Below are 24492 nucleotides of genomic sequence, written 5' to 3'. Positions count from 1 at the left end.
AATGAAAAAAATTTGAAGTCTTTTTTAAACCTAAACTTTTGAGGCCTAAAGCTAGGGGTGGGAATAGGCTGGGCCGAGCTAGGCTTTGCCAAGCCTGAGCTTGGCCTGCTAAAAAATTCAAAGCCTTAAGCATGGCATGTAGCCTATCATAGGCTTATTTTTTTTGCCTGAGTCTGGCCTTTTAGAAGGCCTGATTGGCCTGTTAGCCTACTTAAAAGCCTATTTCATTTGAACATTTGTAAATAAGCCATTCAACTCAACTTTATATAGACTAACAAATTAAAAGATCAGTGAGATTAAATGTTTGTTTGCATTGACTTATTTGAGTTTACCTAGTAGTATAAATTGTGATACTATTTGTATGAAAAAACTTATGGAAGTAACTTATGACATTGTTCATAAGATTTTTTTTCATCTTATTTTCATAATTTCTTTAAGATAACTAATATTTATTTTTATATTTTAATTCAAAATACAAAATACAATATAATATTAATAAAATTATTCAAATTTATTTAAATAGGCCGGTCTCATAGGCTTAAAAGACTTTTTATATGGCTTGTGGCCTAGCCTTTTAGCTAAATAGGCTTATAAAAAAGCCTGGGCCTTTTCTATTTATGTAAAAAGCCTGGTCTGGCCTTGGCCTATGTAGGCTGGACCGTAGGCCCCTGTTAGTCGGTCTGGCCTATTCCCACCCTACCTAAAGCCCTAGTTTGAGTAGCTTGGCCCTTGGGCCGGCCCTGCTTGCTGAGAGAACATGTCAGGTTGGCCAGAACATGTCAGGTTGGCCAATCGCATGTGTTTTAGAAATAAATAATTTTCTGTTCATCGCTTTTTGCCAACCACACAAACAGCAATGACAGCATGATGAATCTTCATATATTTTTGGTGGAAGTAAAATAGCATTTGCAGTATTGGAAGATGATTGTTGGAATGACATTTCCCTTTTTTCAGAATTAATATGTTCTCTTAGAAGATGTGAATGTTTCCATATATCTTTCTTTTTGTGCTTATAAGTCTTTATCATCATATTCAATTGAGAAATTCCACACATGGTTGGATTCCTTGGACATCAAGCAATGAATAACAAACTGAAATTATACATCTGCAGGATCCAAAACTCCCCAAGAATGTTGTTATTTATAACATAATAATGACATGAAGAGAAAAATTTAACACCAATGATTGAAAATAGTTCACTCTACTCCTAATACATTCGCCATTAATATATCATATCAAAAAGATCATTCCTCTGTTTCATTCGCGTGGCCAGCCCTACTCAACCACGGCCAACAAGTCGCTTGATTTACAGAAGCAGTGCTTAGCCTCAGTTCCCAAATCCACCTGAAAAAACAGTTACACCAACATTTATTCATTAATGATGAAAACCGCGATTGATTTATAATGCCATTAGAATGCTATCAATTTTCCTTTCTCAAGAAAGCAATATTTCCTCCAAAAATTGTTCTTTCAATGTAAATATTTCTTTAGCAAATTGATTCATTCATTTAAAAATTGCATCCAAGCTTAATGCTGCAACTTAGTATACACCCAGATATAAAATACCTATACATGAGCAAATATTTTAAAGTAACTTACCTCATAAGCACTTACGTCATTGAATAGTACCTGCAAAAGAATGATTATAATTTTAGTTTAAACTTGAAATGAAATACAGCAAATTCCTATGAAGCGCCGACACGCCATTCAGAAGGCGTGTCGCCATGTCGGACACAGATACTCGTATGACATGCGTATGACACGTATCTGATATGTTTTTGCAGTGTCCAACGAAAAAAATAATTTAATTGCAGCGGACACGGATACGACACTTTGTTTCAAATAAAGGACACACCCAACTAAAAAAAATTTAAATTTTTTTCGAAAAAAAAAAGGCCCAACTCTATAATTATCAGATTTTTATTTATAAAAATAATAGTTTTTATCTTTCATATTTTACTTCTCCACTATAAAAATAACACAATTAGGATTCCTTATTTTTTTTCTTATTCCACAGTTTAAAAGTTGATTTTATCAATATGGAGTGACTATGATATGATTTGTATTATTTTATTTTGATGGATTTATGTCTTCTTTTTTTTATTGAAAGTACTAAGTTTAAATATATATAAATTCTGCTTCACGTTTTAAACTTTTTATAAATTATGCTCATACATTACATTATTATATTAATCTAAAAATATATATAGTCGTGTCCGTGTCCTATGTTTTCTATATTAGCGGGGTCCTCGTGTCCGTGTCCGAGTCCGGACTTCATAGGCAAATTCAATTGATTAAAAAAACCAATAAACTTCGTTTTCCTTTATTTTGATATTTGAACCAAAAGTAATACTGAGTTACCCTGCACATTACTACTCTCATGGCAAGAAAAGTGAATCTCTAACTCCCTCCATTTTATCAAATTAAGACACATTCAACAAAACCAAAATAGACTTCAATGTCATTTGACTAATGAACAAACATGATATAAGTGTAAACACAATGTGGTTTTTAGAAATTCTACTTCTTTTGTTTTAGTCCCTGGGAGTTTTTGTCTACACATATTGGTCCCCTAAGGGATGAGCTTATGAGCAAGTTCATTGCTTGGGATTATGAAGCACGGACACCGGAAACACGACACAAACACTAACACGTCGACACCAGTAATAACTTGAAAAAATGAATAAATGAAACGTAATCACAGGTGTTGGTGTTGGTTTCGAACACCGACACGGATACGGACACACCTTCAGAAGTGTCGGTGCTATTGGGAAAGGTGAACTCATGACTCATGAACAAGTTAACAACTACAGGAGCCCGATAACCAGATAGATACCGTACGAATATTATAACCAAACATAAGCTCAAATTAGCACAAATTTAAAACAAATATGGAAAACCGAAAATCTGAAGACATTTTATCAAACTTTCAGGAACTATCTTATATCAATGAGATTTGTGTATTTTTGTGTTATATTTTAAGTCACAAAATTAGGTGGCTTGCCATGGTAGATTAAGTGTCCCTTGAGAATCTGAGACACCTATACAAAGTATACTATGATACTATTGATCTTGAGATTGTTGGTTTACTATTAAAACAAAAGTATGGAGAATTTTAAGATTACTCTTTTGATCTTTTCCATTTCTACTTCACCTCTTTCACAGTAACTAAATAACATACCTTGGCACCGGCCTTTACATTTTCAGCCTCAGCACCAACACTCAGGACCTGAAACGAATATGAAAAATTATCAAATAGTAAAAATACACAATAACTTGTTTCAAAATAACGAATCTTCAGATCTAAAACACCATAAGGCATACTTACTTCGCCGGTAAGATATCGCTCAAATTTAACAGCTGACTTTGGCAACAAAATTCCACCAGCGGTTGTCTGCCCCAAAAAAATTACATTCGCAAATCAGCTATGCAATCATGCACTATCCAATTTATAATTGTCAATTGTAGAATACCTTATTCTGATGTTATAACAAAATCAAACTAAACGTAACAAAACAAATGAAACAACCATCAAGTTAAATCACCAATAGAGCATAGGTAACAAACAATAAGCCGTTTGTATATCTGTAAGTTCAAAAACAAGATTTCTAGTCTATAGCCTATACCTTCTTACAAATGTGTAATTCAAGAAACATATCACGATGCAGTTAAATCGCAATTATCTTGCTAACCATGGAACAAGGGTGTTTCTGTTTTCATTGACAAATCAGAAAACCAAGTAGGCAACATTGAATGAGGATATATCAGATTTCATGTTTTATAATTTGCTTCACCGCAAACCAGAGGGACACACAGGGATTTTCCGTTGACGATAAATCAATAAGCCTACATCTTGGGTTTTTTTGCTGTTGTTGCAATAAATTTTGCACCCCGAACACATCAAATCACAATATGGCACACATTCAAACAACAAGTTAGATAAACAAAGAAGCCCCACAAACAAATCCAACATTCAGCCTATAGTCAGTGGCGGATACATGTATATCCATTTGGGGGCTCAAGCCCCCACAAAAAAATTGAATTTTGGTTTAATACTATTATTAAATATTTTTGTCAGCCCCCATAATATTAATTATATCTAATAACTCATACTTATTTACATACCATAAATTATTCACTTAGTCTCAATCTCTTTCTAATTCATATATATTCTTCATAATTTTCTTCAATATTTAAAGCTTAAATATTTTTATTTCAGGTTCACGTCGATTAATTTTTTTTATTCACTGACAATTAATATTTAGCTATTAATACATTCACTTACAATTAATATTTGTCATTAAATATATTTAAATAACTCACAACTAATAATACTTAGAGATGTGGTTTTTTACTTTAACGATTTGAATTTTGTCTCATATTTCTCTTAAACAATTACAAATTTTTGAAAAATGAATTTTTTGTTTATCATTTTTATTTAAAAATGTATTAAATACTTAATTAATTTTGATATCAGACTAAATCAAAATATTACACTTATTTTTTGCCCCCACTAGTAAAATTTTCTGGATCCGCCACTGCCTATAGTTTGAACTTATCCTAGTAATAATCATTTCAAGACTGTAAGCACCAAACACTGGAACAACAACAACAACAATATCAAATGAAACAATAACTTTCTATAGTCTACTCTTCATAGTTCAAGCACCCTAAGAATAAACAATATCCCAAATTATTATAAAAAAAATTATTTAAAAAAATGGATAAGTTTGTAACATACTTGTGATAGTTCCTCGAGACGAATAAGAACCCTATCAGCCTGAGGCACAACCTGAAATCCAAAAATCTTCAAAATTCAGATGCAAACAAAAAAAAAAACTTCCAAAAAACACAAAAATTGAAAAATTAAAATAAAAAACCTTAGCTGGTTCCCATTGCTTGGAAATTGCGTTAATCTTCAAAGAGTTCCTCTTCAAAACTGAAAGATACCCAGATGAGAAAAGGTTAAAACTTTGTGTAAAATGAAGAAAAGGGTGAACAAAAATATGAAAATAAGTATGAATAGAAGAACTATACATGGGAGTTTGTTGTTGGAGAAAGAAGCGGCGGTTGATTTGTGAAGGAAAGGAGTTGGTAAGGTGAGAAATGTGGAAGCCATTGAAATGGATAAGAGAGGTAAGCACAGAGAAGAATGGATTGAAGAGTTAAACCCTTGTTAGGTTTATTATCCACAAACTCACACAAGTTAGTACAAAATGTCAAAGAGTGAAGACAAAGAGAAAGAGGCTACTAGTAACTTCTTTTTTTTATTGTATATCTATAATATAAGAAAATTTACTGTTCTGGTTTTCACTAAAATACCCTTTGATTAACTTAATCTAAAATAATATATTTGGGGCAAATAACGTCTTTTGGTGATTTATTAAACCCATAATCAAAATGTGTGGTGGCCCACAACAACAACTAACATGTTTCAATAATGAATATTTGCTATCATTATCTTTTCCTCTTTCCAAAACTTTTTTCGTCTCTACACGATAATCCAAACAACCATTTCTCTTCTCTTGCCCAAGTTGTTCTTGAAACCCTAATTTTTGCTGACAAAAGCCTGTTTTCTTGATTCAAACATGTCACATTTCACACGCTACCGCTACCGTTTCTCTTCTTTTCCTTCAGACACAAACATACCATCCGCCTCACCAACAAATACCGCCATCTCTCTCCATGCCAAACATCTCATATTTTCTCCATCTTTTTTCTATCTCTCTCCACGACAAACATCTCACTATGGCCAGACCTTAGGAGAAATTGAAGGACATCAATCCAAGTAAGGAACTATAGAAAATTGCCGTCAGAATCCATTGATAAAGAGGTTTGTATTTTGTTTTTGAAATTTTCTTGAGTTTCATTTGAGGTTTGTAGCTGGTTTCGTATTAGTCTTCATATTGTTAATATGTTTTCGTCTTAAAATGAATTTGAATTTTAGGGTTTCGATGTTAAAAAACTGAAATTTAATTTTGGGTTTCGTATTAGTCTTCATAGTGTTATTCTGGTTTCCTGATAAACTGAAAAGGTTGTTTGTTTTTTGGTTGTTAAAAAACTGAAAATGTCTCTGCTCTTTAGGGTTTCTTCTAATATGAAAGGGTTTTTTGTTTTTTGGTTGTTAAAAAACTGAAAATGTCTCTGTTCTTTAGGGTTTCTTCTAATATGATGTATGTGTATCTACTTTCGCATAAGCATTTGATTTGGTCACAAATTTCGTTAATTTATTTTCATTTCAAAATTTTCAGCTTATATTCCATGGTTTTCATAAATGTTAATTTTTTCTATATTTTTATCATAGTTAATCTACTGAAGATGGTTCATATTAGATGTGTAAATGTTTAAAACTGGTTTAGTTTTACTTCTACTTGGTATGATAACTCATGTCAATTTGGATTGATGTACTTTATGCAAATTATCTCTGCTGGCAGATCTCTCATTTGACGCAGTCGGTTATGCCTGGCAGATTATGAATTGTTTTCTTACCGCAAGTTATTCGGTATGCAGTCGATTATGTATGGCTGATTATGAATTGTTTCCATATTCTGTAAGAGTTTTCTCAGTTTTCTCTTGTGATTGATAATTTAATCATTCACTAAGCATTTTTTCGTTTTGTGACAGCTTACCCTCAGGTGGGTTATGGACGAAGCGAAAAAATCTACAAAATCTGGTTCTCTTAATGAAGTGGCAAAGGTGTTGCTTAACAATTTATTGTCTTTACCTTTTGCAATAATCGTGACATTCCTTTTCGGCGGGTGGGATTATGTAATACACGCGTGAGTGTATGTTTCTTTGTTTTGAAATTCAACGAAGCCTTATACATTCTCACCATCGGTTTTGTTTTGGTTTCCAGCGACGTAGTGGACTGATCGGACTTTCCATCAGTTTTACCTCAATGTGGTTTTTACATCAAACTAGCATGTTGTCATTCAGTTGTGATGTTGACAGAAGTTCTTTTCGATGCAGTAAGTTATGTTTGTCTGAGTTTTAAACTATTTCACAATGCTATTTGTTATAAAGCATGATGTTGTTCTCACTGGCGAACATATCATTGACTTAAACTATATATGTATAGGTATATTCTCTAATTGCAGGATCCCAGTCCTCACATTTTCAGTTTGGCTCAGACTTGCTTTGAGTTTGAAGGAAAAAGGTTTGAATGCTTATAGTATTTCTTGTGGAAGTTGTCTGCTTTACAATAGCACGATTCCTAGGCACACAAAAAAGTTGTGGACTTAGTAAGGGATGCAGCCAAGATGAAAATCCCTTCATACCATCGTCACATCGATGTTGTCGTGGCCTGTGAGGATGCGATGATAACGATATTGATATCCCTCAATCACACAGGCAAGAGATTTCCAAATGCTCAAGCACACATGCAAGAGACTTTAGATGCTCAGGCATGCAAATAAGAGGCTTCTTACAATCTAACTTAGATACGAGAGATTATTTAAGAGTTACACTTGATATAAAATCATAGGTGTAAACAAGATACAACATAAAAGACTCTTAAGACTTAAGAATTTCTAAGAATGTACAATTGTTATGAAATTTTAAGTTGAACTTGTGTTTTTGATTTGACAGAGTAACAACTCTTTGTTTTGTCAATAGTTTATTGTATACTTCTTCATGTCTTCAGCTCCTTATATAGATAAACATAAAAGAGACGTTGGAGAAGACTTCTTGCATATGTGAGTCTTGAAGAAGCTTTGATCAGATATGTTGGGATGTTTTTTCAAATGGTTAATGTATGGCAAAACACTTTAGAAAATCCTTTGCTTCAAAAGGAATTATTTGTTCCATCCCTGTTGTCTGTGCAAACTTTTTGCTTTTGTTTTGCACGAGATCAGAAGAAGACGAAAAACCTCTGAGTCTGATAGTGACCTTTCAGAGTCTTCTTGATCATTATGTTTGACCAGCTTCAGAGCCTAAGTCTTCGGAGTCTGGATCTTCAGAGGTTGATCTTCTTTAGAGTTTAGATCTTCAAAGACTAATCTTCTTCAGAGTTTGAATCTTTGGAAATTCACCTCTTTCGAGTCTGGTGCTTAGGTTCTGATCCTTCATATTCAGATCTTCAAGCTTCTCTTAAAATGTTCAATTTCAATGTCAGAACTTAACTTGTATCACAAATTTTTAGTATATGGTCCTACAGACTTGAACATAAGTTAGTATATTCAATTGTTCTTTAAATACTTTGTTATCGTTAACACCTTAGGAAAATGGTACAAATCAATTTTATTCCAACAATCTCTCATTTTTATGATGACAAAAATAAGTATTTAAGACCAATGATTGTTGATTTAATTAACGAGTTGACTATATAGCCTAAGGTTTGTAAGCCCCCCTGAGTCTGATAGTTCTAAGGGTGAGGTTTGTAAACCCCCAAAGTTCTATCCATGTTAATTAAATTGAACTTTAATGCAAAATACATATAACTATTCAGAATTTAAGGAATATTATAACTATCAGATCAGAGCTGAAATACTTATTATCTTACTCTTCATTTGGTCATCAACAAAAATATAAAGAAGGAGACAAGAAAAGAGACTGAAGAGAAATATCATGACCTCGAAAGATTATTATTAGAAGGACAATAATCTTATAACCAGGTCTAAATGTTTAGGATTTTATCAAATCTGAATAAATAAGAATCAAAATCATATTAACTACTTTTCTCTTTTCATAAAAAAAAAATTATAAATCTTTTGAAAAGTGATTTTTATCAAAACATTTGGAAAATTGTACTTGGCTAGAATGGTTGGGAACAACTTCCAATTTTTGAGATGGTCTGTCTTGTTCTAATAACTGAGCATTTGAGAGAATCACAAGCACTCAAAACTAGGGAGATGTGCTTGAAGACTAAGGATATATCTCTCTCTTCTGTCCATTGGTGCACACTAACCAAAGCTGGTTTTTCTATCTGGACTAACATGGTTAAGTTGGATATGATGGATTATTTTTTTCACTAGTAATATTAAGGAGTGGTAGGATACTAATTTGCATTTGAATTTTGGTATTAGTGGAGATCTTTCGTGGATGGAATTTTGAGCAACCTCTTTCCATAAACTTTAGACGTGTAGGAATAAGGAACACCACGATGGAATTTTTTGAGACCTAGAGTTCTCTGGCGACATGTTACTATAGTTGTCCATGATTTTTTTTTCCAATAGAACTGCATGGTAGTAAGATGGAGTTGACTCGAGAGGTTAATCAAATAAAGTGGACTTTTCCTCCTTCGGATTTGTGAGATTGAACATAGATGAAGCTAATAAGGATGACTTGATAGCTGGATGTGGTGATCATTAAAAGGTTTTCCGAGTGAATGGCAGGAGGCTTCACAAGATATTTATATTCTTGTATGCACATATTGATGAACTTTTAGTATGTGCTAGAAGGATTAATATTAGCAAAAGAGTTTGGCTTTAGAGCTATTGAATTCCATATAGATTCAAAAGTGATTGTTCAAAATATTTTAAATTATGAAAATCGTAGTATAACTGAATACACTTGCAAACACGGAGGATGATCTAGGTCCTAATTTAATTTTTTTTAAGTGAATTTTGACTCAAAATTTTCCTCTTTTTATGAGTTGATTGTATTAAAATCTCTGCTCTTTAAAATAAAATAGATCCATCATTTTTAAACAATAATGTACCAGTTATATTTAAAACAAACAGAATATAGTAATATCAATCATCTACTCCTATAAAGTTGTTACAATCACGCATAGATATTAATTAGTGTTCTCAGATACCGAGGTTTGAAAAAAAGCTTGAAATTTTATAGCTGGCCGAAAATCTTTGCCTCCAATCAATCTTCACAATATTCCATGAAAACAGGTCCCGTTCATTTGTACTCCTATTAATTAACTTAATCAAAAAAGCCATTTTTGTTAAGCCATTCTAAAAAGTACTTTTTGTTAAAAAAAACAAAATATTACTAGAATATGAAAGACAGAGATGATAACGGCTACATAGGGACCACATTGGTCGGTCCCATGCTTTTTGTACTGTAAGTGTAAACACATCACATCCCCATATTCACTACACTCATCAAAACCCTTTTTCTTCTTCATCTTTGTCTTTGTTGAAACAAAAACTCATTCTTGTTAACATCATGAAAAACAACCTCACCTTCATTGTTCTTCACTTTCTCTTTTCTTTCTTGTTGCCACCTCTTGTTTTCTCCCACACACATGGTAAAGTTACCTTCTTTTCCTTTCTATTTTTCTGTTGTCATATTTTCAATATTATATATGCTTATGTTGATTATTTTCTGAATTATGATAGTGTTGAGTTAATATTCTTGAAAAGGCTTTGAAAGTTTGCGCCTTTATTTGGATCTCTATACTTTAGAGTGTTACATTACTTTCTTTAGGTAACCAAGTAAAGGGTTTCTTTCTACTATTTGGTGGTATGCAGAAAAAAAAAAGGAGCTTTAAGAGTGAAACTTATAATTAAATCCCAAATTTCATAAATTCTATTTGTTGTAGTTTTTGTAAATTGGAAGTTTTATGTTTGTGCTATTGACATTTTAGAGCATTACTCTACATTGGTCTATTCTTCCATGTTTCAAAGATTTCTTTTTTATGTATAACAAGCAAAAACTATTTAGGTTCTGTTTAGATTCAGTTAGTATAGTAGCGTAATCATGGTTTTAAATTGTGGCCGCGGATCGGTTGCGGATATTACGATTGCCGAATTTTGGTTGCGAGGTATTTGCAACTCATCATTGAAAAGTTGAAAAATACTTAATGTGGACAAACATATGATTTTCAATCACACCGCAATTGCGATCGATGCAGTTGTGGTGACTCCTACATGAACATAATTATGGTCAATTTAAAACTATGAGACTGTATGGAAGAGCTTATGAAAACAACTTATGATATAAGTCAATAGTTTTTTTTAGCTTAACCCTGTATATGTAATTTGAGAGTATTTGGCAAAGCTGTGAACTCCGAAAACTCGAATTGGTCATCAACTCCGTCTTTGATATAATGATTGCATTTCATTCATGTATATATATATCTGATACCAGCTGGTTCTGTGTTCATTCTATCCTACAGGAAACCCTGCAAGCGAAATCGTCGACATTATAAACAAGAATAGAACAGATCAAAAGCTTCCTAACTTGAATGACACTCCTGGTTTAGGGTGCATGGCCTTACAATATATCGAATTATGCAAAGGAAACTGCACCGGCAACAACGTCGTAAACTGCAAACCTCCCGAAGACGATTTCACCGAAGTCTTTGCTCCCAATTGCGGCGTAGAGTTACCTACTTTCGGTACCATAACCGGACACATTGTTGGCTGTCAAAAAAAGTATCTTAAACCGTCTCTAGCATTTTCTCAAATCCTCGTTAAAGATAAGAAATCTCTGTCTCTTCTGAGAAACAAATCACATTCTGAGGTAGGAGTAGGTCTTGTTGGAGTTCATAAAGGACCTTTCTTTTGGTGTGTTTTGTTTGGTAATGGAACAGCTAACTCTACATTTGTGCTTGAAAATCGCGGTGCCGGGATTAAACAGAAAAAAGGGTGTTATAGTGGAAGCATTACTCCATGCAGTGAAGGGATGAAACATGATGTTCCATTTTTTAACTTGTTGTTCATGTTTTATGTGTTTATTCTGCTGTTTAAACTTTTGTGATCAGTTTATACTAATTCAAAATCTTCACTTGACAATTCATGAATTGTATTATTTTGTTTAAATGAAAAATATATTAATATTGATACAAGATTATTTGCATATTTTTCTACTAGGTATATCATTCCATAATTTTCCTTTTACCGTTCTTGATTCACACACAAGTTTGGTTAAGATTGTGACCAGGATTTTTGTGTGACTCATGTCCCTTGATTCACACATTGCTCATCCATGATGAAAATCGTTCTACCACACGAACTTTTGCTTAGGCCCTTAATAGAAACATTTGTGATATCTCCGTCATTCAACTTCCTAAACCCCGCGTAGAAGAAGACGATCTCTCCATCGTCGGTTTTGAACCTGCAAAAACAACTTGCATGGTTGAATGATCACGGCCAAAGGGTGCAACACTGTTGAAACACAATGAATTGGTGTCTGTCATTTCCTTTGTGAAAATATTTGGGCAAGTGGGTGATCACATTACTAGGCAAATGGTTCTATGGACCGTCTTTCTCTACCATTGAAGACCTAAGAATCGTTCAATAATCCATCACTTTGAATCTCAATCCTGACCACTTGAAACTCTTTATATGGAGTAATGATTTTAAATAAACCAATGTTCAAGTTTGCTTTCGTATCTCAGGATTGTCATAAAAGTATTGGAGGCTTTAAATCATCTTTACAATTGTTAGCGGCTTGGATACTCCGATATGATTAGATAATAACACCAACAAGTCTTGGTTTGATCAAAATTTAGGCCTTACGACCGGATACCAAGATTAACATAAGAAGCATGCAACTCCATATCATCTGATCTGTATTCCAAAGACAACTCTCGTCCAAGTTCAAGTAAATGTTGACCAAACAAGTGGCCCCTAGTTGTACTCGTGAATCGCAGTCAGGTCGGTGAAGTACATAAGATAGACCACACCTACATAAGTTGCCCTTTTATTCACAAACATGGACGTGCCAACTAGGAACAAGAGGTAATACCTCAATGCCCAATGTCGGTGGTACTCAACCTGCACATCATCACCTACGGCGTCTAAGGCCCATTGCATATGTTTTTTTATAAAGCTTTACTAAAAAATTAAACCTAGCATGAACACCTCTTGTGTCATGTGTCTCCTTTGCGACCTCAGCTGGGTCAACCCACAATTTGGGTGCCCTTCAAGTTGGCGCCTTCCTCTCGACCGATCCTACAGTGGTTTAATAATCTCTCCATGACATGAAGATGCTAGAGGCAAGAGACATCATCTAAGGTGATGGTCATATCGACAATAGATAGGTGGAAAGATGACGTCTCTGTCTACTACCTCTCTGTAAAAGCCACATGTATGTCGTGGTTTATGGCCACGTATGCAGTAGAACATAAACCATTAAGACCATAATAATGGATATCCTCAACAAAAAAGCAGCAGTGGGTTGTACCAGCTCCTAAATCTTCTTATCATGGTCAATCGATTTCAAACAATCACGCTCTTGTAAAAATAACATATAACCATCAGTATGGATTTTATTAGTTCACAACGTATGTATTTGAAAAGAAAATAAATATACCTCTCCATACTTGACATGCCTAACAGCATGCTCTGCATAACAATGAAGTAAGGAGGAGTCAAATGACCCTCCCGAGTAACTCTTTAATGGGGCATCTGTCTCGACAACGGCTTTTTCCCGGGCTCCAGGATCAACATGGGCTTCAGAAACCTCAACTTTTGCTGCATCATATGCTTGAGATGCCTGAGAGAGGCGACTTCGAGAACTAGAGGATCAGGGTTGTGAAGTAGATGCACCATCGAATGTGTTATCAATTACTCGTGGCCTAGCGGTCCTCACCGTCGTGGCCCTCTCTCGTTGTACCGCAGCAATTTGGGACACATGTCTGAGCCTAATCCGACCATCATTGTTATCAGCCATTTTGCTTGAGTTAGAAACAAAGACAAATATAAACAACATGTTCGAAGAAATTCACAAATTTCACAAAATCACCCAATTTATTTGCTCAAGTACAATCCAGAGATGTATCTTCAAAAACTATGGAGAGCAAATTCGGAGATGCATATCTGGACAAAGCTACAATTTTGCTCCCATGACAAAAAACCCATTTTCTGCCTTACCAATCCCAAAATGGTCAATGCACGTTCTTCCAGACATCCTCTTTCGTTTACACTACTACTTAAAATAAATAATGCAACTTAAAAAACTAACTGCAAATCAAAACATAAAAAGAAACAAAAATTTGAAAAACTTACCAAATGATATTGATTGATGAGAATGAGAAGCTTGAATGTTATGATATGCTGAAAAGAGCTTCAATGATATAAAGTTGAATGAATGTATGCAGAGGTAAAATCATTGTAGAGTTCTAATGAGTTTTTTTTAGAAAATGCAGGAGGAAGAGAGAAGGGTCTAACGCGTAATATATATCAAAAGTGATCGGAGATGCATCTCCGGAGCACCCACAATTGTTTGAATAAATTGTATTTACGAAAATACATATTCGGACACACTTTTTACTCATATAAAGATGCATTTGCAAATTAAATTTTAACGTAAACAGAGTGTCTCTTCATTTTAGTATGAAAAATGGTTAAAATGTATTCGTGCGGGAATACATCTCCAAACACTAGAGACATGAAAGATTATTCATGGTAATGTGGGATAACAAGGGTTTTCCTAATATCTAAATATATTACAACACTTTACCCATACATATATTGTCCCACAAATACTCCTACTTGTGATGGTTTGCACATTCATGATAAGGATATTTTAACTCAAAAATTTACAACCACACACATAACTAGGAAAATTCACACTCTTCATCAATATGTACTATAGATATGTCATATTCAATAAGGATGAATGATAGGCACATCTAATCACATGGTTTCATCTTCTAGTTCCAGAAAAGATAGAGAAAATGGGAACCACTGATACAACCAAGCCTAACCTTGATTCTACATTGAATGAACGCAAAGCATTTGAAGAAACAAAAGCTGGTGTCAAAGGACTTGTTGATGCAGGTATTAATAACATCCCAAGCTTATTCCATCATCAACCTGACAAATATCAGAAATCCAACACCACAAACCATGCTATTCCTGTCATAGACCTTGTAGATATTATTGATAATAAAGATGATGCAAGTACTCACCAAGGTATTGTTCACAAAATCAAAGAAGCATGTGAAACTTGGGGTTTTTTCCAGGTTGTTAATCATGGAATTCCTTTGACTGTTCTTGAAGAAATGAAAGATGGTGTTAAGAGGTTTCATGAAATGGATGCACAAGTCAAAAAAGATTTGTATTCAAGAGATCAAGAAAGATCGTTTATTTATAATAGCAATTATGCTATTTATAGCTCACCAGCACTCAATTGGATTGATACTTTTAAGTGTTACTTGGCTCCTGATACTCCAAAACCACAAGATTTTCCTATAGTATGCAGGTATGTATTTATGAGTATAAGATTTTCGTGTTACTTGATCTTCATTTTACCATTCTAATTGGCTACTTATTCTTGAGTTATAGGGATATATTGCTAGAATATGGGAAACACATGATGAATCTTGGGACTTTACTGTTTGAATTGATGTCACAAGCTTTAGGACTGAATCCAAACCATCTAAAAGATATGGATTGTGCTGAAGGACTGGTTGCTCTTTGCCATTATTATCCACCATGTCCTCAACCAGAATTGGCTATGGGATTAACCAAGCATTCTGACAATGATTTTCTCACAGTGCTTCTACAAGACCATATCGGTGGCCTTCAAGTTCTTCATCAAGATAAATGGATTGATATAAAACCTGTCCCAGGGGCTCTCATAGTTAATGTCGGAGATCTTTTGCAGGCATGTTTTTTGCTCTCTTCTATGTTTATTTTCGAACGAGGCATACTCGAAACTAATTATATGTTTGTTTGAATTGTAGCTTATAACAAACGACAGATTCAAGAGTGTTGAACATAGAGTACTTGCCAATCGTGCCGGTCCAAGAATATCTGTTGCATGCTTTTTCTCCACAGGGCAGAGGTCATCCTCAAAGCTGTATGGACCTATGAAGGAGCTTTTATCAGAAGAGAATCCTCCCAAATATAGAGAAACCACAGTTGCTGAATATGTGGCCTACTTTGAAGCAAAAGGACTTGATGGTACTTCTGCTCTTACACATTACAGAATTTGAGTTTTGAACTAGGCAATGTGAAAAAATATTAGTACTCACAGAAATAATTGAATAAACGAGTTGATGATGGTGTAGTTTTCAACATTAATTAATCATATACATTGTGATTATTTAGATCTAATAGTATAGTATATATAATGTGTGTTAATTTTCAATAAAAAGGTGTGTTCTAAGTGCTACTTTCATGGATCAAATTCCATTCATATTATGATTAGTATTTCATTTGATGACAGTTTTTGTTTGCTATTTCATCAAGTAACAGATTCCTGGACAATCCAAAAGAGATAAAAGAAGAAACATGTGTTGGTTTTACAAGTCAGCCTAAAGAATCATATCATCCTAGTATCTCAGACAAGAAAATACTATGATTATTGGATTTGAGCCATTTTAGAAAAGAGGAAAAACATAAGAATTGATATAGTTAATAGTTGATCACATTATTATATTTTGAACTATTAACAATAAATTTGAGTACAAGGCACAGAGACACTATATTACAATTTTTTTTAACAAGAAACCATTTATTGATTAGGAAAAATATCCATTTGAGACACTATAAAATTTCAGTATATTTCCGGTAGTATAAAAAAAATATATTTTTTTTCGTAAATGCACTACTAGTTTTTTAAAAAATTCCGGTAATTTTTTCAAAAATTTTGGAAAAATTAGGTATTTTCTTGAAATTTTCGGTAAATGCGAAAAAAAAATTCAATTTTTTTGAGACATAAGAATAATAGCACCATCATTAAGATGTGTCATTGAGATGTGTCAGGTATATGTATGGAGGTGATAGGTTAATTTCTCGTATAAGGGATATTGTTAGATCCAAATCATATTAGGTTTACTAATGGCTAGTTGGGCCAAGGCATGGACCATTTGATTATTCACTTTATGGGGTAAAGGCAATTTTTGTACACTCAAAAGACTTTAGGATTTTTTTTCCAATGGGGATTGCTCTTCTGACTCTATGCGTTGATCATCCACTAGAGTGAAAATTCAATAAAATTCTTAAATTTCAAAATATATTTTCTAGACACACCTAAAATGCAAAAAACAAGCTGAATTGAGATGTAAAGGCTAAAAAAATTTAAAGATTGGGATCTGGACCCCCCGCCACACTCATATGATAGAGCCAAACCAAAACAACGCAAAAATAATCTAGATTTCAGTCTTCAAAAATTTTACAAAGATCAATCTTCTGCCGCATTTAATTTATATATCCGCGTTTGACTTTTCCCTATTTCTTCTTCATTTCAAATAGTTACTTTAAAACCAAAATAGAGCTCGTGATCAAACTCCATTTCTATCATTTTTCAAGCTTCCTCACTACTTATGCTGCATTCAAGGCCAAGACACCACAAACCTCTATTGCGCTCTATTTAATCGTGTTTTCTCATTTTTCAAGCTTTCTCACAATTTGGTAAATTTCTCATTTTCTTACTTTTTATTTGTGATGCATGTATTGCCTAATTAGGTTGTTTATGGTACATTAGATTGTAGTTAAAAGCATAATAGATTGATTTGTGATGCATGTATTTATATTTTTTTTTTCAAGTTTAGAGGTTAGGGCATACCATATTTTGTTTATGTGTTTTCTACTTATTTGTTTCTCTAGTTTAGTTTAGTCCAGTCTAAAGATTAAAATTCAGACCTTGTGTCTGCATATATAACAAAATTCAGATTTACTTGTTTTGCTTAGTTTGTTTTATTTTTCCTGTTATGTCCTCTGGGTTTGACTTCTTTGATTATGATATGATTTTTCTAGTGTAATTATAGATAAAATGTCTGACAACTAAGAAAGATTGAGGCATGGTAGAGTGACCAAACATGCTTCCGTCCAGATGAAAAAGTTAGACACGTGTGTCCAGCCGTTGGTGCCACTTCATTTGATGCAGAAGCATCATCTTCAACAAGTTTTTAATGATGATGTATTATACTTTATAGCGCTTTGATAAATGTATCAACCATGGTAGAAAGATTTAAAAGTTGCCGCAACCTTTTGAATCATGGTTTTAGGATGTCATGCAACTATCCAGGACACAATATTTATGCAGGACTGTGTATGGTTATATTAACCATGGTTTGTTGTCTACTTTCGCGGAGAGATGGCAAGCTGAGATGTCGTCATTTCATTTTGTGATCGGTGAGATGTCCATCACACTTGATGATGTGTCTTCCCTTCTATATCTTTTGATCACGAGGAGATTATTAAACTACTCCAAAACTACTAGACTTGAGGCATTTGACATGATGGTGACCTATTTGGGACCTGTCCCAGGGGATGCCCAAAAGAGATAGATGACACTATAGAATGTCATGCCAAATTTTCATTTCTAGAGATGCTCTATAGAGACCATTTGGCCGTGATAGCTGAGGTTGGTTGTGATGAGGCACAAGTTATGTATCATAAATGATGTGCATTAAGGGTAAAACTCATGGTTTTGATTTGCATGTCCATATTTTTGGATAAAAGTGAAACATATGTCAATGTCATCTATCTTAGGTACTTCATTGACTTGGATAAGAGGCATGATAGTTGTGGCACGACATACCTTGTTGAACAAGAGGCAAAGGAGGAACCAGGGGGTCAAATATACCTAATAGTTGACTTTTTCTTTGTATTTTGGTAAAAGCATTTTAATAATTTGTATTATGATTTGTATTTTGTGAACAATGATGTTTGATTATTTAATAACAAATGATGAATGGTGGTAACATCCTTACCACCATTTTGACTTAACATATGGTATTTTATTTGAATGACAAATGTGTATGGTTTAATTAAATAACATTTATGTATACTTTGTATATAAGATTTATTAGAAAATGTCAAATTTTGAAAAAAATGATTTCCAAATAACTTATTGTCCTGAAGGTTAGTCTGAACTTTAGAATCTGGATTCATCTATGAGTTATGAAATAAACACACTTGTATGAGTTAAAAACTATTTAGAGGTGGGTATGAATTTTGTAATCCAAACTCACAGTTGGATTTATTTGGAGATTAATATTTGGATGAATTTTGGGAAGAATGGGGTGCCTCTCTTATGAAGTGATTTTTGTTTTTAAATAGGTGCGTTTGAATTCTAATCTCTAGACGCTGTGAATGGCATTTTGAGATTTCTTAAGGGTCGGTGATAATCCGATAGGATGGGAAGAGCAAACTCTTTCTCAATTATATAAATCGTACAACCATTGCATGTTCTATCAGGAAACTTGGTACTCAAGCTACTAACCACCTATTTGCAGTCAATTTCAATTTCAACTTTTCTCATCTTTAACATGATCACTCTGTCTAGGGCCTCTGATATAGCTGGGCATTCTGCCACCATTAGGTTGTTGAAACCTTTTTGTTTTCATGTTGGTGCAACAATGATCTCTCCTTCCTCATTTATGTTGGACAATTGACTTCAAACACAAGAGGGTGGGTGAATTATGGTATTCAAATTTCGCGATTACTTTTGAGATTTTCTCAAATGTACTTAGAAATTAGAATTATGTTAGTAGTTTATTAAAGATAGAGTTTAACAGCGGGAAGTAAATAACAATAAGTAAATAGCATAAATTAAAGAGGATAAGGGTTATAGAGATTGCACCAGAGATTTATTCAGGTTCGACCAAATGTTGGCCTACTCCTATCCCTAAGAGATCTTCTCAATATTTTGACTATAAATTTTGTGCTTTTACAGGTCACTCTCACGAACCTAAATACAATCTGATCTTGAGATTTTACAAGTTTATCCCCAACCAAAAATAGTATTTACCACATGCACTAAGCTAACAAACTATTTTAGAGATTTTTAGACTTATCTCAATAACCAAACATAGCTTTTTTTTCTTTAAAATCAATGTCATCAAAGATGTGTCTGCAATATAATGATAATAGACACCAAGCGTTTGAACTTGAGTGGCAAACGAGTCTCTGCAAAAGATGATATTTGGGAAATACCAAGTTTGATTCCTGACAGAAACAACGCTTGGCCAGTGCACGTGCTTCCGTAGCACGAGCCGGATTAATCGATCTACTATGTAAGTCGGAAACAGGTGCAAAAGCCTAAAAAAACATATAATGATAATAGAAAATATAATATTTTTTTAACAAATTCCTCATATTATGTACTGGTGTAGCTACATTTACCATTAATGCAAATTAGAATATATCCACAGCTATTATGCAACAAATTTTGTCTACCAATGAATCAATCATTTTAATAGAGAGAGTAATAAAAAAAATAATAAATATAACATTTTAATAAAATAATATTTTAAGTTTTAAAACATCTTCCCTCCAAATTTGTTTGACGCATCAAAACAATGTTAGCCCGGCGCTGTTCAGTAGTAAATTATGGAACACTTCATTAAGAAAATGTTAAAAGAAAAATTATACAATAACAAATATTTTGTATCCTAGCTAATACTATTACTTTTTTTTTTGTGTCTGTAAAATATTTATTCTTTAATATTAAAACATGTGTTCACTTTAAAGTTCCAGTACCATACAAATAGTGTTAACTAAATTCTGGCCATATAGTCATAGTGGTTCTTACTCTGAACCAGAAAATTCATAGTTTATAGAGCATGCCAAGATTACAAAGAAAGCAAAATGAAGCACGCTCTCATGATGTATATAGTACAGAAAAGAATGTGAATAATACTATATTCTAAAAAGTACTCACAAACATTACATGAAATCGAAGCTAGCATCATCCATTTAATAATTGAACAACTAGATAATGTCACATTAAGGTTACATTATAGAATTATTATGGAATGTATTTGTTGCCTTGTTTCTTGGGTTTGCACGTTTCCAAACACCTGTACTATTCTGTTTTAATTCTATTAGCATATAATTATTTATATTCAATTCAAATTCTATATGATCAATACATTTTTTAGATTAATACTGATGACTATATGAAACATTATAATGATTGGGATTATCTTGAAGTTATTGCATAATTGCACGATCGGAGGATGATGTTGGCTTAAACTTTTCTCAAACCTGTAAATTTGACTTTTATTCTTTAAAGAAATTCCTCCCTTGTTAGTTAATTAAGGGTACCTCTAAAAGCTGTCCCAATCCATTTCATTTGTTTTTGAATTTAATTAAGCAAAGATTAACTAGTCAAAGTTCTTATGTAAATATATAATCATATATTAATATATATCCTCACTCACAATCATAGTTGAATGTGGCACTGTTGCATATTGATCAAAGATTAGTAAATTATGAGTGTTGAATTATATTGATCAAAGATTCATAGTAAATTATTCTACTGATAGTAATTTACTAAATCTAAATCTAGTTTATAAAAATCATATGATTTTTTTATGGTAACGCTAACTTGTGCCCTAAGGCACAACTTAAGAAACCTATTTATAGAAGTTTAGTTTTGAAAAAAGCAATAAAAGAATTAATTTTATATTTTATTAAAATTAGTGTATAATTTTTAAGATATTTTTTCTTCAATTAGTTTTTAACTTGTGTCCTAGGGACACAAGTTAACATTACCCTTTTTTTTAAGTATGAGGTAACTGCTAGGGTATACATTCTACATATTGTAGAATATTCTATCTTAGCAGATAAGTTTCATGTATATATCAATGCGAAGTACATGTGACTGTCTAACAGCCTTGAGCATTGCAGCTGGGTATGAGAGTGTGTTGCATTGACAGTTTCATATGTTGTCCCGACAGAGGTGATTGTTTTTTAGACCAGACAATTTGTTGATTATATGAGTTTATTTCAAGTATAACTAAGTTACTATGTCTTATTATGTTAGTTCTATTTATGATATTATTTCTGGTTATCCGAGTCTTTGTTATTGTGCAGTGCTTGATATATGAGCATTTCCAGTCCATTTGTGAGGGGCAAGCTATTGCTACCGCTGATGGGTTCCCACAAACCAAGAGATGAAGGGGCGGGCATGCAGACTCGAGGGTGTTATGGAGTACATGAGGATTGATGTGTTGACTGTAAGCATCTGGGCATCCTACACATGCCATAGAGTGGGTGAGGAGTTCAATGACACTACACTTTTTCTAGTTATCTGCGATGGGAGGAGTCATTGGCTAAACACAGTTGGGTGAGAATATGGTGTAAGAAAATAGTCTAGAAAGGAGGGTATGTTGAATAGACTTTTCAAATTAAATCAACCAATTTTTTTGGAAACAAAATAATGAAAGTTTTTCAAAGTATGCGCACAAAAGTTTTAGAGCGAAATATAGTGAATTATACCTAAATAGAAATTACAAGAAAACTCGTATTCAATGTACAACAAATAAAAATGGAATTAATGATGATACACTAGGAATTCAATCCATACCACAATATAATTCATGAGAGATGATTATACAATGATGCAATTCGCGAATTCTAAACTCAACAAGTTTCTCAAGTTTTAATCACCACTAAAGCTCAATTAGGTTCTTATTCCAACAAAATTTAATCTTAAGCAATAAATCACTATCAATGCAATAAACGATAAACTACTCTATGAATGAAAAACCACAAATATCTATTTGACATATACCCACATGAATATGACCAGATACGAATATCGTATTTACTACAAGGTAGGCATTGCTATAAAGAAGCTGAAAAGTGGTTAAAAAGGATGGACATAAGCAAAATGTCAATCGATTGGTTCTTAACAATAATAAATTGGTTCCTATGTATTGTGCGAAAAACTATTTGTTTAATTATTCTAAACAATCTTAAGAGTTCTATCACTTATAACATGGTGTGTATGCATTGAATTACCAATAATTGATCAAATTTAATGAGAACGATTAAGTTTAAATCTAGAATATTGTGATCAAATTTTCGGAATACTAAATAGAGTAGGGGACTTGTACCCGTACCCATGGTAAACATTGCTATATCGACATGTACGCTAGACTGATTGTACATTCATAGAACCATCTCTAAGAAAAAAACAAATATTTGTCATTGATTATTATAAACTAAATTTGTCAAAGAAATTATTTATCAATTAATTGCGTTATTTATTATTAAAAAACACGGATAAATATTTGTCAATGATACATTAAAAAGTGCGGAAAACATATTTCTTACTAATTAAATACATTAGGAAAGCTATATTTCTAAAATCAAATTATAATGTACATAATTAATTCAAATAAATTGCATTAGAAATGTCTAACTATTGTGTAAATAAAATATTTATTAATTTTCTTATCAAAAAATATATTTATTAACTATGTTGTTTAATTTCAATTATAATAAAATCTTCTATTATAATTCTATAATTAAATATATTAGGAAAACTATATTTCTAAAATCAACCGAATTAATTAATACTTATACCGAGAAAAATACTATTATTAAGTAAAAGCACATAAAATAAAAGTTAAATCATCAAATAAAAAGATAAAAAGTTATATATAATTAATTTGTGTACATATGACAATGACACATCAAATAGATTGTCATGTTATTAAATTTGACCTTATATTAAAAAGAGAATTAAAATTTCAAAAAAAAAAAATGAAATAGATGGAGTGCAAAAATCAGATTTAAAAATAAAGGATGAAAATTAAAATTAATTTTTATAAATAAATTACTTGACAAAATTTCTCAAAGAAAATAATCATCAATTAATTGTATTTAATAAGAACACGGATAAGTATTTGTCAATAATACATAAAAAGTGTGGAAAAAATATTTGTTACTAATTGATATAAAAAATATTAACAAATTTTTTCCAATTATACACTAAACATATTATTGCTTGTAACTTAAAAAAAAACACCAATATTTTGTATTAATTAGTATAAAAAAGTGTGATAAATTTTTTATTAATAAATATATAAAATCATATTATAAATATTTGTTAAGGATCTATTTCAAGAGTCCGTTTGAAGTGTAGGATATGATAATTTTTTTAAAATTCATAAATTGATAAAAAAATTAATATTATATATAGTTAAAAAAAACCATTGACACAATTGAGCAAACAATTTCAGTTTTTCTTAAAAAAATTAGATATTCTATTATATGTTAGATTTTATTATATATGTTAAATAAACAAAATAAAATCATGTTTATATATAATACCTAAATGACAAAACTATCTTTGGAATTTTTTAATTTAATAAAAAATTTAAATTAATATTCATCTTTTTTAAATTTTAATAATTAATTTATTTTAAAATTCTCGACTTTATTAGGTTTTAATTTTTTATATTATATAAAGTTCAAAATTACCCTTATGACAATATCATACATATTTTTTAAAAATTATCTATTAATATTTTGTAATTTATTATCAAATTAATTTTTATTTATAATTTTTTATATTTAATTTTTTATTTTAAATTAAATTTTATAGAAAAAGATCAATAAATTATACTCTTATCCAAAATATGATAAATTTCAAAATTAATTTATTGTGTCATCAAACATTTAATTTAGATTGAATATGACACAAATATCATATTATGTGTCTTATTTATTTTCCAAACAATATTTCTAAAATGAACATGGCCTAATTATGATTAAAGAAACAAAAATTAAAATTAGAAAATACTTATACCGATTAAATTGTGATATCATCCAACAAAGGAATTAAGTGATACTTATACCGAGAAAATGAATATGATTATGGATAAAGTAAAAGCAAATTTGT

General features: G+C 32.0%; 4 protein-coding genes across 5 annotated transcripts; 3 read left to right on the top strand and 1 right to left on the bottom strand.

Moving 5' to 3' along the window:
• Positions 1 to 1056: 1056 nt before the first annotated feature.
• On the bottom strand, positions 1057 to 5225 carry LOC131616138 (10 kDa chaperonin 1, chloroplastic-like). Its single transcript, XM_058887391.1, has 7 exons — positions 5038 to 5225; positions 4881 to 4939; positions 4742 to 4792; positions 3329 to 3394; positions 3182 to 3229; positions 1600 to 1629; positions 1057 to 1344 (listed from the first exon to the last, which is right to left on the bottom strand). The coding sequence occupies exons 1-7, from the start codon at positions 5117 to 5119 to the stop codon at positions 1276 to 1278; spliced, it is 405 nt and encodes a 134-aa protein (XP_058743374.1). The 5' UTR covers positions 5120 to 5225; the 3' UTR covers positions 1057 to 1275.
• A 260-nt stretch (positions 5226 to 5485) lies between these two features.
• LOC131618017 (GDP-mannose transporter GONST2-like) lies at positions 5486 to 7336 on the top strand. 2 transcript variants are annotated; one of them, XR_009288716.1, is made up of 5 exons: positions 5486 to 5833; positions 6435 to 6502; positions 6625 to 6779; positions 6857 to 6968; positions 7079 to 7336. XR_009288716.1 is itself a non-coding variant. In XM_058889287.1 (5 exons), the coding sequence occupies exons 2-5, from the start codon at positions 6473 to 6475 to the stop codon at positions 7240 to 7242; spliced, it is 450 nt and encodes a 149-aa protein (XP_058745270.1). In that variant the 5' UTR covers positions 5486 to 5833; positions 6435 to 6472; the 3' UTR covers positions 7243 to 7336. The 2 variants fall into 2 exon arrangements, 1 of the variants encoding a protein (XP_058745270.1); XM_058889287.1 differs by having other exon boundaries at positions 6625 to 6768.
• Positions 7337 to 10052: 2716 nt separating this feature from the next.
• LOC131618016 (uncharacterized) lies at positions 10053 to 11739 on the top strand. The gene is made up of 2 exons (XM_058889286.1): positions 10053 to 10201; positions 11072 to 11739. The coding sequence occupies exons 1-2, from the start codon at positions 10120 to 10122 to the stop codon at positions 11653 to 11655; spliced, it is 666 nt and encodes a 221-aa protein (XP_058745269.1). The 5' UTR covers positions 10053 to 10119; the 3' UTR covers positions 11656 to 11739.
• A 2705-nt stretch (positions 11740 to 14444) lies between these two features.
• LOC131618015 (1-aminocyclopropane-1-carboxylate oxidase homolog 12-like) lies at positions 14445 to 16063 on the top strand. Its single transcript, XM_058889285.1, has 3 exons — positions 14445 to 15105; positions 15189 to 15510; positions 15590 to 16063. The coding sequence occupies exons 1-3, from the start codon at positions 14579 to 14581 to the stop codon at positions 15839 to 15841; spliced, it is 1101 nt and encodes a 366-aa protein (XP_058745268.1). The 5' UTR covers positions 14445 to 14578; the 3' UTR covers positions 15842 to 16063.
• The last annotated feature ends 8429 nt before the right edge of the window (positions 16064 to 24492 follow it).

The sequence above is a fragment of the Vicia villosa genome, linkage group LG7, assembly GCF_029867415.1.
Source record: "Vicia villosa cultivar HV-30 ecotype Madison, WI linkage group LG7, Vvil1.0, whole genome shotgun sequence".
NCBI lineage: Eukaryota > Viridiplantae > Streptophyta > Magnoliopsida > Fabales > Fabaceae > Vicia > Vicia villosa.
Note: the sequence above shows the minus strand (reverse complement) of the source record. Positions and strands in the feature narration are given on the sequence as shown.

Coding starts and splice junctions, on each gene's coding strand:
- LOC131616138 (XM_058887391.1), bottom strand. CDS start 5,119: ATGGCTTCCACATTTCTCACCTTACCAACTCCTTTCCTTCACAAATCA. Junction 4,940..5,037: donor CTCCAACAACAAACTCCCAT/GTATAGTTCTTC, acceptor GGTATCTTTCAG/TTTTGAAGAGGAACTCTTTG. Junction 1,630..3,181: donor ATGTAAAGGCCGGTGCCAAG/GTATGTTATTTA, acceptor ATTCTTTTGCAG/GTACTATTCAATGACGTAAG.
- LOC131618017 (XM_058889287.1), top strand. CDS start 6,473: ATGAATTGTTTTCTTACCGCAAGTTATTCG. Junction 6,503..6,624: donor TTCTTACCGCAAGTTATTCG/GTATGCAGTCGA, acceptor GTTTTGTGACAG/CTTACCCTCAGGTGGGTTAT. Junction 6,969..7,078: donor CAGAAGTTCTTTTCGATGCA/GTAAGTTATGTT, acceptor ATATATGTATAG/GTATATTCTCTAATTGCAGG.
- LOC131618016 (XM_058889286.1), top strand. CDS start 10,120: ATGAAAAACAACCTCACCTTCATTGTTCTTCACTTTCTCTTTTCTTTC. Junction 10,202..11,071: donor TGTTTTCTCCCACACACATG/GTAAAGTTACCT, acceptor TCTATCCTACAG/GAAACCCTGCAAGCGAAATC.
- LOC131618015 (XM_058889285.1), top strand. CDS start 14,579: ATGGGAACCACTGATACAACCAAGCCTAACCTTGATTCTACATTGAAT. Junction 15,106..15,188: donor GATTTTCCTATAGTATGCAG/GTATGTATTTAT, acceptor CTTGAGTTATAG/GGATATATTGCTAGAATATG. Junction 15,511..15,589: donor ATGTCGGAGATCTTTTGCAG/GCATGTTTTTTG, acceptor TTTGAATTGTAG/CTTATAACAAACGACAGATT.